The sequence below is a fragment of the Odontesthes bonariensis genome, chromosome 5, assembly GCF_027942865.1.
Source record: "Odontesthes bonariensis isolate fOdoBon6 chromosome 5, fOdoBon6.hap1, whole genome shotgun sequence".
NCBI lineage: Eukaryota > Metazoa > Chordata > Actinopteri > Atheriniformes > Atherinopsidae > Odontesthes > Odontesthes bonariensis.
Window position 1 is genome coordinate 5,298,942 of NC_134510.1, and position 14,263 is coordinate 5,313,204.

The 14,263-nt window shown below is 42.6% G+C and overlaps 1 protein-coding gene across 1 annotated transcript in view; it reads right to left on the reverse strand.

The window, feature by feature from the left end:
• Positions 1-14,021, reverse strand: part of LOC142379627 (dolichyl-diphosphooligosaccharide--protein glycosyltransferase subunit STT3B-like) — a 144,322-nt gene extending 130,301 nt beyond the window's left edge. The window contains exon 1 of the mRNA XM_075464689.1: positions 13,425-14,021. Coding sequence (XP_075320804.1) covers positions 13,425-13,702 — 278 coding nt within the window. The 5' untranslated portion in view covers positions 13,703-14,021. The remainder of the gene's footprint in view (positions 1-13,424) is intronic.
• Positions 14,022-14,263: the final 242 nt, after the last annotated feature.

Genomic DNA, 14,263 nt, shown 5'->3' on the forward strand with positions numbered 1-14,263 from the left:
CTTTTCTTCACTTTTCCCCCGAAGGCACGCCTCTAGAGTACATGAACGCGCACGAGCACGAAGGTGCACGAGCGCTGTTCTGACAGCAAGCATCGATCGTTGCCGTATTTAGTATTTAGTTTATGCTAACTATACGTTTAATAATGCTAGGTGCTAGCCAAGCTGGCTCTAGTTTAGCTTCCTGCCAAGCTTCTGGACGTTCACGGAGCAGGGTACGCGCACAGGGAGAAGGAGGGGGAGGGAGGAGCAGATTGCAGTTTGATAGACGGCATCAGTATCCAATCATTGTGAATGGTCCGTTCACAATGATTGGATACTGTTTTTCCTAGATTGTACGTTCTAGAGGCCACTAAAACTTTTCATATTTGTGTCAAAACTTTTAATTAATTGGTTGCAATGGGGGTGTGAAGAGTATTTCAAGCAATATGTAAAAAAATGTTCCAGAAAAAGATCCCCTACCCCGCCTTTAAACGATCTAAAGTCAAGTCCTGTTATTGTGACTTTTTTCTCACTTGGTAATTATGAGATTCTTGTGCAGGAAAAGGAACTCTTTGACCTGATCTGGGGTTAGGCAGCTCCTTTTTGCAGTGTTAACATCACCCGCAGTTGAAAACACCCTCTGTGACTTAATAATGGTCCCTGGGACACAAAGGTATTGCTGCGCCAGGCGAGCCAACAGTGGATACGCACTCATCAGTCAGATGTTTACGTTGCACCATAACGTAGTGTGGATCGAGCACACGAACGAGCCGCGGACGTAAACGCGCCACTGTTGTATCACGCACGAGACTACTGGGGTTAACTTCATGAAAACTTTTTTTTTTTTTTTTTTTTTTTTTAATTTAAAAAATAAATCGATCTCATGCCCTACAAATCGATTTTGCAAAATTTAAAATGAAATCGATTTTTTTTTACCCAGCCCTATTGCTAACACACACACACATATATATATATATATATATATATGTATGTATGTATGTGGAATAATTCCAAATACATGCTTTTGTATTCCTTTATTGCACTCAGCTGTTTCTTGCCTGCATTCTCTAGAGTGTTTTGTTGGGAGTAACATCCCAACTACAGGCACCTGGTATGCTGGCATCATTTCAGCTAGCCATGCACCTATCTACCATCAATCAGTGCAGGACCGTGGGGATTCTCAGATGGCACAGTTCTTGCAGAAGGAGACTGTAAAGCTTTGTAAAGACAAGAGGATCTGCAGATAAACTACTGATCACCTCGTGCTTACTGTGCATCAATGTTATTCCAACAGGACTGTGGTATATTTTGCAGAGCGGTAACACATGTCATTTAGAAGAAGATGGCAGCTAGTCAGGTGTGATTCAGGCTCAAGCATAAACAGTTCTATTGCTGTGTTACACATATACAATGACAAAGCATTAAGCAGCACACATACCTCCACAGGTATATCAGCAATCATTGGCTGAATCAAATATCCACAAACAAGTTATTCACGAAGCCAGAGCTTTAAGCTTTAAAAAAAAAAAAAAAATGGCAGATCAGATAAGGTTTCCATGCCAAACCCTCTGAAGGAGGTCCACCTGTCCAACATGCAAGCGTTGCTGTATCAGAGAGACATGAGCACTAATTAAGCTGTTTTTCCCTTACTCTGATGCTACTCTGTGGATATTTAACACGCCAAAATACTCAAAGCATCTCTAAACATCTAGAGTCCAACTGTCTAATGCTAGTACTGACCCCTTCTGCTGTCAGATATAATGGTTTGATCTGGCCCTTCTGCGGAAAAGGATCCACTAACTAGCCACATCAAAAGGACACATCAGAGAGGGTATGTCAGGAAGAGAGTTGGATAGACGGAGAACAGGACTGCAGGGGGCTGTTACAGCTGTTCGTTCATCTGCAATGGGGTTTTTTTTCAAAGAGGCTACAAAATGATGGCAACCTTATAGTGAGGTCACAGCTTGCCCATGAGGGAACCGTCTTCAAACAGTGATCTGAAATGACAGTTAATCATGCTCTCTTTCACTTATCCTGAAAGAACCTTGAGCTTTCCTCAGTGTGACCTTATGAGACACAACAAAAAAGAAAAATCTTCTTCACACACTTCTTTTTGCCTGTAGTACATCAAAACAGTATGGTCTGTTGTATTTACTACAGGACACACTACCTCCAACACACAAATATACACACAGACATACACAGCAGGGTTTCCCCCTTTGATACAGCAATTTGCCCTGGCTGGGTAAACTACCGTTTCAAAAAAAAATTCACGTTTCAATTAACACATCGACTCCCAAGTCACGTAAAACTACGTTTTTACTGCCCATGCGTTGGCTCCCACATGGTAAAAATACGTTTTTACATTTTTTTTTATGGATTCTGAATCTATACATTCTAATGCACATTCTGTGTGATTTTTGTAATTATGTGATGAACAGAACTGACATAGATGGCAGTCAAAAACTGGTGTCATCATCTGGACATTTTGATCATTACGCCAATAGATTTGCGTCAACTCAAAAACAATTTTGATAACGCTGCATTGATTGTTGTGCATTTCCGCATTTTGTCCAATCGCACGTGTCGGTTTCCAGAGGGTGACAGTAAAGTAACATAAACAAACAACAAGAAGGAGAAGAAGACACGCGACAAGTCTAAGGAGGCGGTCTTATGAACAGGTTAGCTTTGCAACATGCGACACGACGCAAATCCTCTGACCCGGATATGTAAGTATCTAAAGTGCGACAGGCTGAAAGAGCGCACGTTTCACAAAAGCCCCGATATCTCAGTTTGTTGTTGATTTTGGTGGATACTCGCCTTGGTTTAGCTAAGGATAGCTCGCTAATGGCGGCACCTAGAGACACGCAGTTTTGACCCACAAAGAGTTTAAAGTCTCAGCTTTCAAACGAGCCATAACATGTTTCAGTGGCCCTATCACATAATATGCTGTGACTGTACAAAAAACGTCAAAAAAATGGTTTAGAACGCTGGGATTCTACGACATAATTCTGTAAAAACTGCCGGTATTCAATGTGTTAAAAGACATCTTATTTTTTTTTCTAAAACATCAGTTAAGCATCAGATTTCTAACGTTAGCTCAAACATAGTCACTTCTTCTGCCAACAACCTGCAGAGGACACGTTGTCATGCACACACACGAACTCACATGATGTTCATCAAATATCTATCTATCTATCCAAATATCTAGTTTACATAATGCTGCCAGACTAACAGCAAAGGGAGAGTGATATAACAATGAAGCAGCGTATGAATATATTTCACTCCATGTCATATCATGTTGGGCTTTTATACACTAAAAGCACACATACTGAAGGATTCTCATCCACCCAATGCTTTTCAAGCCTCATCTTTAAATCAACAGACACGAAGCTGGCCGTTACGTTACAACCACACTAAAGCTCATTATAGACCTATATCCAATCTCCCTTTTAAGTCTAAAGTTCTTGAAAAAAATAGTTGCAGCTCAGCTTTGTGATCATTTACACAGAAATAATCTGTTTGAAGAGTTTCAGTCAGGATTCAAAGTGCATCATAGCACATAAACTGCACTGCTGAAAGTTACCAATGATCTCCTCTTAGCCTCTGACAGCGGACTTGTGTCTGTGCTTGTCCTGTTGGATCTCAGTGCTGCATTTGATACGGTCGATCACAGTATCTTATTAAAGAGACTTGAACATGTTATTGGGATTAAAGGAACTGGATTAGGCTGGTTTAAGTCATATTTATCTGATAGATTTCAGTTTGTTCTTGTAAATGAAGAATCTTCCTCACACACCAGAGTAAGTCATGGAGTTCCTCAGGGTTCTGTGCTTGGACCGATTCTTTTCACTTTATACATGCTTCCATTAGGTAACATTATTAGACAGCATGACATAAATTTCCATTGCTATGCTGATGATACCCAGTTGTACTTATCTATAAAACCAGATGAACCTAATAGGTTGGTCAGATTACAAGCATGTCTTAAAGACATAAAGACCTGGATGACTCAGAACTGTCTGCTTCTAAATTCAGACAAAACTGAAGTCGTTATCTTTGGACCTGAGCGTTTCAGGGAGAAATTGTCTAGCTATATAGTTACTCTAGATGGTATTTCCTTGGCTTCTAGTTCTACAGTGAGGAACCTTGGAGTTATTTTTGACCAGAACTTATCATTTGACTCGCATATAAAACAGGTTTCTAGGACTGCCTTCTTTCACCTTCGTAATATTGTTAAAATCAGGAACATCTTGTCTCAGAGTGATGCAGAAAAACTAATTCATGCATTTGTTACTTCAAGATTGGACTACTGTAATTCTTTATTATTGGGCTGTCCCACATATTCTCTGAAAAGCCTTCAGTTGATCCAAAATGCTGCAGCCAGAGTTTTGATGAGAACTAACAAGAGAGATCATATTTCTCCAGTTTTAGCTTCTCTTCATTGGCTCCCTGTTAAATTCAGAATAGAATTTAAGATTCTTCTCCTTACATATAAAGCTCTTAATGACCGAGCTCCATCATATCTTAAAGATCTCATTGTAAGATATTTTCCTAACAGAGCACTTCGTTCCCAAACTGCAGGTTTACTTGAGGTTCCCAGAGTTTCTAAAAGTAGAATGGGAGGCAGAGCCTTCAGTTATCAGGCCCCTCTATTGTGGAATAAGCTGCCAGTAAATGTCCGGGAAGCAGACACCCTTTCCACTTTTAAGACCAGGCTTAAAACTTTCCTTTTTTATAAAACTTATAGTTAGGTCTGTTGAATCTGATAGTGTATCTGCTAGTGTGTCTTGTTCTGCCTCCACCTCTGGCACCCTCTATACTTTCATTACCCCCTACCCGAACCAGGGTTTGAATCCCATTCCCGCTTATCTTACCTCTTTTATTTCTCCCCCTACCCGAACCAGGGTTTGCATCCCCACCCCGCTGTGACTGGTGTGCAGTTGGTGAGAGGCTGAGGTAGCTTGTGGCTGTAAAAAGATGGTTGTTGTGGTGTGAGGAGCAGATCTATATAGGGAGTATAGGGAATTACTCACTGAGTCTGGTCCTTTATTTTATTATTTATTTTTTCGTTAGCACAAGTTTCTTGTGTTTACCTTGAATAGGGATGGCTCAGGTAATCCTGAAACATCCCATAGTTAAGCTGCTATAGGCCTAGACTGCTGGGGGGCCTCATCTGTCACACCTTTCCTCACTTTACTCTCTTTATGTATATGTGATATTATTGTGGTCATTAACTCGTGTTTCCCTGTTCCAACAGATATCCTTTGAATGGTGTTACCAGCGCTCGAAATTAACGGTGTCCCGACGTCCCGGGGACCATAAAAAATTACACAGGGACACAACATTATCATATCTGGGACAATCGCGGGACAATGAGAAAAAAACTTTAAAAAAAAAGTTATTATTATTAGTTACTTATTATAAGCCCCCTCTGTCCATTTTAATTGTTTAAAAAGCTAACAGCGAAAAATACATTGATGTTCATGCATGTCGGTGCATCAGTACAGAGCAGCGCATTCTAGAATGTTCTAGAATCTTTGGCCCAAGTCTGCCCTCACTTGCTAGAGTTAGAACTAACGCTAGTACTAGGTCTACTACGTGCAAGACACAGTTTACAGAATCAAATCATTCTCACACGCGTGACAAGAGCTGAAGACTGAAAATGTTAAGGTGGTTAAAACGGGCCGTGACGAGCTGTCAAAACGGCAAAACCGGAAGTGCGTTACTCACTGCGGCTAGCTTTAGTAGCGCCGAATTCTGAAAGCTGAAATTGAATAACCTCTCAGAACGCCGCTCTGAAGCTCCTTTTAAAGACTTCCCACCTATCTGTTTGTTCTGTTAAGTACTGTGTTAAGGCACGTATTGTATGGCATATGTGGTGTAAAGTTGGCTAAGCATTTGAGTGAAGTTCTTTTAATGGGAAAACTCAGTAGTACTGAGTCTGCACTACTGTGTGGTTGTCGCTTGGGTTTGTCGTTGTCACAATTCATGCAACACAACTCTTTATCAGCAGTGCATTTCTGATATCTGCTTTACAGTAGCTCTTTTCCGTTAACGGGACGAGAGCAGGCAAAACGGCAAAACCGTTTTGCCTGCGGCTAGCTTTAGTAGCATCAAATATTGAAGGTACAAGTAGATGAAATGAACATGAAAGGGGTGTTGTTTTCAACTATAGTGTAGTGCAGATGCTGTGAGATGAAACATTTTCTAAATGAGCTGTTTGGCTCCTTTAAATAAACAGGTGTCTCTTCAGTGCGGTCGCCAAAGTTAAAAAAACTGGAAATGGAATAAGTCTTATTTTGAAGAAGATATTGTATATGACAGGACATGTCATTTGCGTTTTGTAACTTTTATTGTAACATTGCAGTTACAAATATAGGCCTAATACAATATTCAGATGATTCTTAACCACTCCGCTCAATTTCAGACAAGAGAAAAATGGGGACACTATTGCTTGCATTCGGGACAATACAACACAGAATTTGGGACCACTGGGGGACACAAACAAAAAAAGTTAATTTCGAGCCCTGGGTGTTACAGTGCCGCCGCCGCTGCGGCCCTCCCCCCCTTTCTGTCTTCTCAAACCCCAGCTGGTCGAGGCGGATGGCCACCCTTCCTGAGTCTGGTTCTGCCAGAGGTTTCTTCCTGTTAAAAGGGAGTCGTTTCTCTCCACAGTCGCCTCAGGCACGCTCAGGCCGGGAGATTGGACCGAAAAACAAAAAGTTTTCAGTGCAATCTGTTGGTTTTCTTAGCTAGGAAATTGTTTTTGAATTGGCTCTATATGAACGAATTGGATTATTTTATGAATTATGATTATTATTAATTAACTGAATTCCAATTGGCTTGAATTGGACTTACTATCTAAGTGCCTTGAGATGACATTTGTTGCATTTGGCGCTATATAAATAAAAATGAATTGAATTGAATTTGAAATCTGAATGTAGCATGCATGAAAACACAGTATATAGAATCTTGGATGTTAAGCTGCGTTGGGCCCCCGTTAGCTTCCACGCTAGCTGCTACATGTTTAGCGTTGAGGTGATATTTGAGGCTTGATCAGCGGCGGCGCCAGCGACTTTTCGTTGGGGTTGCTATGCAGTTGCTGCATGAATGTGAGGGGTTGCTAGTCAACACCCCCCCCCCCCCCCCCCCGGCGCATCAACGCAACAACGTTACTGACCCATTACTCCACCGTCTGCATGCAGCCTTGCATAGTGTAATGTAGCCTTGCATACTGTAAACTTTAAGTTAGGGGTGGGCGATATGGAAAAAATGTTGTATCACGATTTTTTTGCATAAAATCACGATTTCGATTTTTTATCACGATCTTCCATCCAAAAAAAAAAAAAGACCAATTACAGTAGAGTTAAGTCGACATGCTGAACCACAGAAGAGCTAAGGAGTAAAAGAAAGAATTTGGCAATCAACACATTGTAATTCAACTGTAACCCAATTCAAGATGAAAAATAATGATGTAATTAATGACATCTGACACAGTGAGAGTGAAGCAACCGGAAATACAAAAACGAACCACTGATGACGACTTGACTCCACCTCATGATGCCATTTAGGAACAGATGAGCAACGCTGCATGTTCATTTACTGCAGCCACAGTCACGCACTGCCATCACCAGAGCGCCCTAAAGGAATACTTTTCAACTGTGTAATGTTTGTCACGGTGCATCCCTTTTCTCTTGCACCGTAGTTAGCTTACGAGCTAGCGGTTTCCTCATCCGACCCGAGAGTGCTGCTGCTGGCCGTGAGTTTCTCCCGTGCGCCGCTATGGATGTGCTGTGGATGGGTGCCGCTGCTGCTGTTCCAATTCCTGATGTGGACCAGCAGCAGTGGGTTAGGGTAGAAGAAAACCCGAACAAATTCCAAATTACAGAGGTGGATTTCTTCTTCTTCTCCAGCTCGTCGGCTTGGCTTTCAGCCATGGTTGTCCATGCGTTTTCTAAGTTTTTACAAACACAACATGCAGGCGTGTAAGAAAGTGTCACGACGCACAGTTCGCTATGATTGGTCGGTTAAGGACGCCCTACGTCTGCCGCATCGGCGGGAACCAGCATTAAAAAAAAATAAAAATAAAAAAAATCATTGCGCTGATTGGCAAAGGCGATCTATACGGTTTCTCTAATTTGGTAGATCGCCTGCGATTCTCCACTCTTCCTCGCCAGTCACGATTTTATATCGTCAGATCGCGCACCCCTACTTTAAAGCTATGGTAGGTAATCCTAGAGAGCTAGCAAGAGAGCTAGCAAGATTCGAAAGTGGCCCCTCCTCTAAGCTCCACCCCCCCCCCCCCCTCCCCATTCCGTCAGTGCTTCATCCAAAGCCGGTAGAACCGCGTGCGCGCACGGAGCAGGGAGCCGACAGAGGGGGGCGTAGGCAGAAAGCGAGGCATCTGATTGGTTTTTTATAGGCGCTCCAATTGGATTGGTCAGCTTTTTCTCAGTCCTGCAGCTGCCACAGAGGTCTGATTATTTTCGTCCCTTTTTCTAAATACATCTTGTATAGATTTCTCTCAGGATAGACGGACCATTTCACCCAGTATTACAAAATGTGTTTCTGAACAGGATTACCAACCATGTCTTTAAGTTATCAGCGGAGCTTACTGCTCACAAGCAGACAGATGTCGCAATGTGCGTTGTGATGGAACAGCTGCATAGAACGCAACCACACACGCACACACAGGCATACCTGTCCATCTCATTCATTCATAGCCCGTTCACTAAGGATAAAATAGCCAATCCACAAAGGCTACTTTGCCCACTGTGTTCCTCAAATAAGTTTTGATCAACTTCATCTTGGAAAAAAAAAGAGCTGGGAGTGAATGAGCTACAGTGCGGACTTTCTATTTCATCTCATCTGACGCACAACAGTTGTAGGCGACAACTTTCAAGAGATAGTTCTACCCGGCGGGCTTCCAACAGTAGCCTCGTACAGTGCTAAATCACACAGGCACAACATTACGTTCAAACTTGTTGCTCACACCACTCTGGCTGCTGCCACAGCGGACACATAGCCTACTCAAGCCAATCTACTCGCATCACATTATGGCAGAGGAAGCACGCTGGCAACCTAACATAAAGTAAAAAGTGTGTCCGTTATTTTCAAAAGATGGTGCTAACTGCACTGACACTAGGCTACTTAGCAAGTAGCTCTAGATAGACTGCACGCACCTAGAGTCGACTAACACACCAAGTCACAAGAAGACTATTTGATAATAGTGTTTCGGCGAGCATATGAAAAACAACTGGGATTTCCTACCTTATTTGTGTTACTTGAAGAAGGACATTCTCAAAATCGCCATATTCCAGTTAGAATTGCAGTTTAGCTATGTTATGAGTGAATGGGTGCTAAAATGAGAGGAAAACTGTAACGAATTAAACTGAGAATACAATTAAATAGGGTTTCTATTTATCTCATAAATCTGCTTTATGGAAATATTATTTTAGACCACCGATTTCCCCGGGTAATTTAGAACAGACGTGATTGGCTGACTGTAGAATGACATCACCACAGCTACTGTAGATCTAGGAACAATGTGGATAGCCGTTTCACCAGTAAAGCTGGTGTTTTATACCTTTCCATATGTATATTTATCAGCTAAAGAACGAAAAACGGGGATAGGCTACCACGCAGCAAATTACGTGATTCTTTACTTCTTAATATTGTTGTCGTTGTTGCACTGCACTTCTGTTCTTTGTGAGCAGTAAACCTGCCTCTAGCACCAAAGTTGGGGTAGCTATGGGGTTGCTGAGCACATTCTTGGGGTTGCCATAGCAACCGCAAGCAACCGCCCAGAGGCGGCGCTGATACGCTGCGGTGATACGCGAATTCCTTGTTGCATAATCTGCACACAACCACGCTCTTGTCAACGCTTCCATCCGTCTGTAAAAAAAAAAAAAAAAAAAAAAAAAAATTATAGTGTGCGATTAAAATGCGTTTTTTTTTTTAACGCGCTAATATGTGTGTAGTTAATTAATCGAAATTAACGCGCTAAAGTCCCAGCCCTAATTTATATATATTTTATTCTATCCTTATGTATTATACTCCTCCCTCATCTTACCCACCCCCTCCCAGCCCCTCTTGTCGTTTGGTTGTTGTTATATTGTTGTGAGTGTATTTTACTTTGAGTATGTCTTATTATTTGAATTGTGTCTTATTGTGATTTTTGTGATGTCATTATTAAAAATTTAAAATAAAATATTCTAAAAAAAACCAAAACTTTCCTTTTTGATAAAGCTTATAGTTAGGGATGGCTCAAGTGATCCTGAAACATCCCATAGTTAAGCTGCTATAGGCCTACACTGCTAGGGTGCCTCATCTGTCACACCTTTCCTCACTTTACTCTCTTTATGTATATGTGACATTATTGTGGTCATTAACTTGTGTTTCCCTGTTCCAACAGATATTTGAATGGTGTTACAGTGCCGCCAACCCCCCCTCCCCCCCTCTCTTTCTGTCTTCTCAAACCCCAGCTGGTCGAGGCGGATGGCCACCCTTCCTGAGTCTGGTTCTGCCAGAGGTTTCTTCCTGTTAAAAGGGAGTCGTTTCTCTCCACAGTCGCCTCAGGCACGCTCAGGACGGGAGATTGGACCGAAAAAGAAAAAAGTTTCAGTGCAATCTGTTGGTTTCCTTAGCTCGGAAATTGTTTTTGAATTGGCTCTATATGAACAAATTGGATTATTTTATGAATTATGATTACAATTAATTGAATTCCAATTGGCTTGAATTGGACTTTATATCTAAGTGCCTTGAGATGCCATTTGTTGTATTTGGCGCTATATAAATAAAAATGAATTGAAAAAAAAAAATGCTCTCAAAATAATCATTTAATGCTTTCAGTGAGGCAATGCAGGCTTGAGCCAGGAAATAGCTCCCTTAAGTACAATTCCTGGACAATTCCTGACAAGATAACACCTCGGTAAAGAGTTTGAAATAAAAAAAATAGGATTCATTTAAAAAAAAACAAATGCATCAATACTGGTTAAGCAGACCCTTCATCTGTTAAGCCCGTATTCAGAAATGACTATGTATGAAATAAGCTTGGTAAAAAGTCCTGGAGGCAAATTCAAACATGATGTGCAAAATCTGACCATTTGGCCAGATTTCCATGGAATTTATCTTGCAGCAGAACCTTTGAAACTTTATGGGGATGTGGCATGCTCATTTTCAGTCATTTTATTCCCAACCCTTGGAACCTCTAGATTAGCTCTTAGCATATATAATATGTGAACTAAGTGGGGGACGGTAAATGCAAGCTATGGTTGCTTGTATAAGTGAGTCTGTGTTTCTGAGTGACTGTAGAAGCAAGAAATTGATACTTTCAGTTACCCAGTGAACAAATCCATAAAAACAATGTCTCTTTCCCCTTTGAGCATCAGAACAGCCAAGATTTTTAGCTTCAGTCTTCCTGCAAATCCAAAGGGTGTAACAAACAAATCCAAACATTTTTGCCCGTGTCGTTGGCCAGGAAAAACTAACTGCATCCACTGATCCAAGATCCCTGAGTGTTTAAGGAAGCAGAAAAGGGTCAACCTGTCCCATCAACAAGAGCACATTTCAAAAACAAAAACAAAGGGCTGAGCTCTGAGAAGTAGTGCTGAATCTGTAGCCCCTTTCACACTGCGAGCCGCTATCTTAGCGGGTCCAAATTGCACCTTCGACCCGCGTCGAGCAATGTGAACCCTTGGCGTGTCAGGGTGACCCGTGTCGCCTGAAGCCGAGTTCAGGGGGAGTTGCCTAGTGGCAGAGCGTCACACGAAACACATAAAATGCTGGGCGTGTACAATGACGTAGGCACAAGCCATGCGTCGGAGGTAGGGTGAAATACACCTGTCTGCATCAAATTTTTCAAACAAACGATGGCGGGACACCTTGAGAACTCATTTTTGCAATGCAGTTCATGGAGATGTTACTTTATGGTGCGTCTTGCTGCGTGGGAAACCGCGCTCTCCCATCTTTCTCGCCAGCCCTTCCAGCAGAGGTCCATCTTTCACCGTCCCCGAAATGTGGCGGAAAATAACGTCCTCTGCTCGGGGGCTGAGGAGCTCGCGGACCTCCTTGTCTCACCAGTTGGCCATATTAAAAAATGTCTCCAACTTGATGTAGGCTAAAACAGAGTAAAACTTGTCCTCACCTGTCGCTGTTGTTCTGAATCAGTTGTCCATTCTGTCTTTTAAACTCCTCACGTCACGCCCACGTCCGACCCGCGTCGATTGTGTTCACATCAAACTCGGCAAAGAGACTAGGGTCCGACGCGGGTCGAAAGGCGAGTCGAGTTGACGCGGCAGCCCGGGTCGGCAGTGTGAACACAACAGCGGACACGCTAAATTCGCGAATTAAACGCGGGTTATTTGGCAGTGTGAAAGGGGCTAGTGTTTCTTTAACTTCTGCTTTGGTCCACTTGTATGCTACAGGCTGACGTATCGCCTGAAAAACTTGACCATGCAAGAATATCCAGGAACTATTATGTGATAGTGGCTTGGTTGTTGAAATAAAAATATTTTGCATTAAAAATACTAGAAACGTGCTAATACGCATTTGTTTTTTTAAAGCTTCAGGTGATATTTAATGTGACAATACATTGTTGTAACTGCAGATAAGCCAGGAAACAGCATGTACCTTGATCCTGCCATTCAATTCAAGCCAAACACTGGTTAGATTAATTCCAGAGCCAATTAGATCTGGAAACTTCAAAGGATCAAGCTGAACAAAAAGACATTTCTTTTCAAAAGCTATAGGAATGGATTAGTGAACTCACCATAATACTGTGCAAGTGTCATTCCAAAGTCCACATCAGGACTGTGCGGTATGAGATACAACTTGCTGTAAAGCAGTTGAGAGACATGATACGCTTCCCTTGAAACAGATTTGTGTCACATCGCTGACTTACATTGTATGCTGTAATCACTGCTAGTAATCACATGTAAACAAACGAGTCTGTCTCGGGACTCAAGTCTTCACTGCTTCTTTTCGGGTAAAACACGTGTCAGGTGAAGCTGTCACTATTGTCCCCGTTTACTCCGCTCTTCCTTCCCCTTCACGAGCTGCTTAAATGTTGTACTTTTTTTGGAACAACATATTCACCAGAGTAACTAGCAACAAATAACTAGACAGAACAATTCAGAATGACCACATATCAACCTTCAGGAAAGACACATTTTCAACAATATTTTTCATTTGGTGATCTGTCTAGGATGATTGTCTGCTCAGCCAACTACTACCCATATAATCATTAATCAGATTAGATTTGAAAAAAAGGCTTTGCTAAATTGTATCCATAATGACAGCCAATCTAAGATCCTGGCACCAAACCAGGAAGCAGGTCATTTTTCCGAATTTTCGTGCATGATAGAACAAAAATACCCCACAACATTTACCCCACATGCTTTCAAGGAAAGGTCCCGATACTATAGCAGGGGGGTCAAACTTACCAGGGGTCAAACTCGTGTATGATGCTTTCAAAGCGAATGACAGCGAATAGTCTGGAGCTGAAACCGGCCAGCCAGGCCAGGAACAGGATGGTGAAAGAGAGCAGAGACTGCCAACCGGCTGGCTGCGACAGGCCGCCGGACAGACCTCCTCCTCCCACATTGGCGATGCTGTCTCTCTCCGCGACCGCCGTGCTGCTGCGCCCGTTCCCCGAGAATGACGCTGCGGAGTTCAGAGAGGATTTGTGTTTGTTGTCGGAAACCAGGTGATGCTCCGCCATATTTTACGTCAGTCCCGTTGGGGCAAGCAAGCGATTCGAGCTATCCGATATCACACAGAAACGACCCTACCCCCCTCCCCCCACCCCCTCTCTCTCTCTGTGTGTCTTCTTTTCTCTGCCACGCTCTACTTCCGAAACCTCTTGCACCACCTTTCCGACGTTCCCTGCACCCCGAAAAGCAGTGCCTGTAATTCCGAATTTTCGAAACTTATTTCGCCCAAATCTCAAGAACAGCTAAATAATCCCAGAGACACATAGCAGCGACGCTTTGTACACGGGAAGTGATACACGCGGCTCGAGCGGCTCCTCCTTCCTTCATTGGAAGTGAATGGAGGGGGCGGGAGCATCGCGTGGAGCAGGAAGGGCTGTCAGCCTCTCACACAAAGACAGGTACAACCAAGAAAACATAGTTCCGGGAAAAGCCCAATCCTAACGCAGAGCGCTTGACAGACGGATAGTAAGACCAATAAATAGTAACCTGACCGTGAAGACTTTTTAGTGCGACGGAAAGATAGTGTAGACGGGAGAAGGGGTGTACGCGAAAAGCAAATGCGCTGTTGC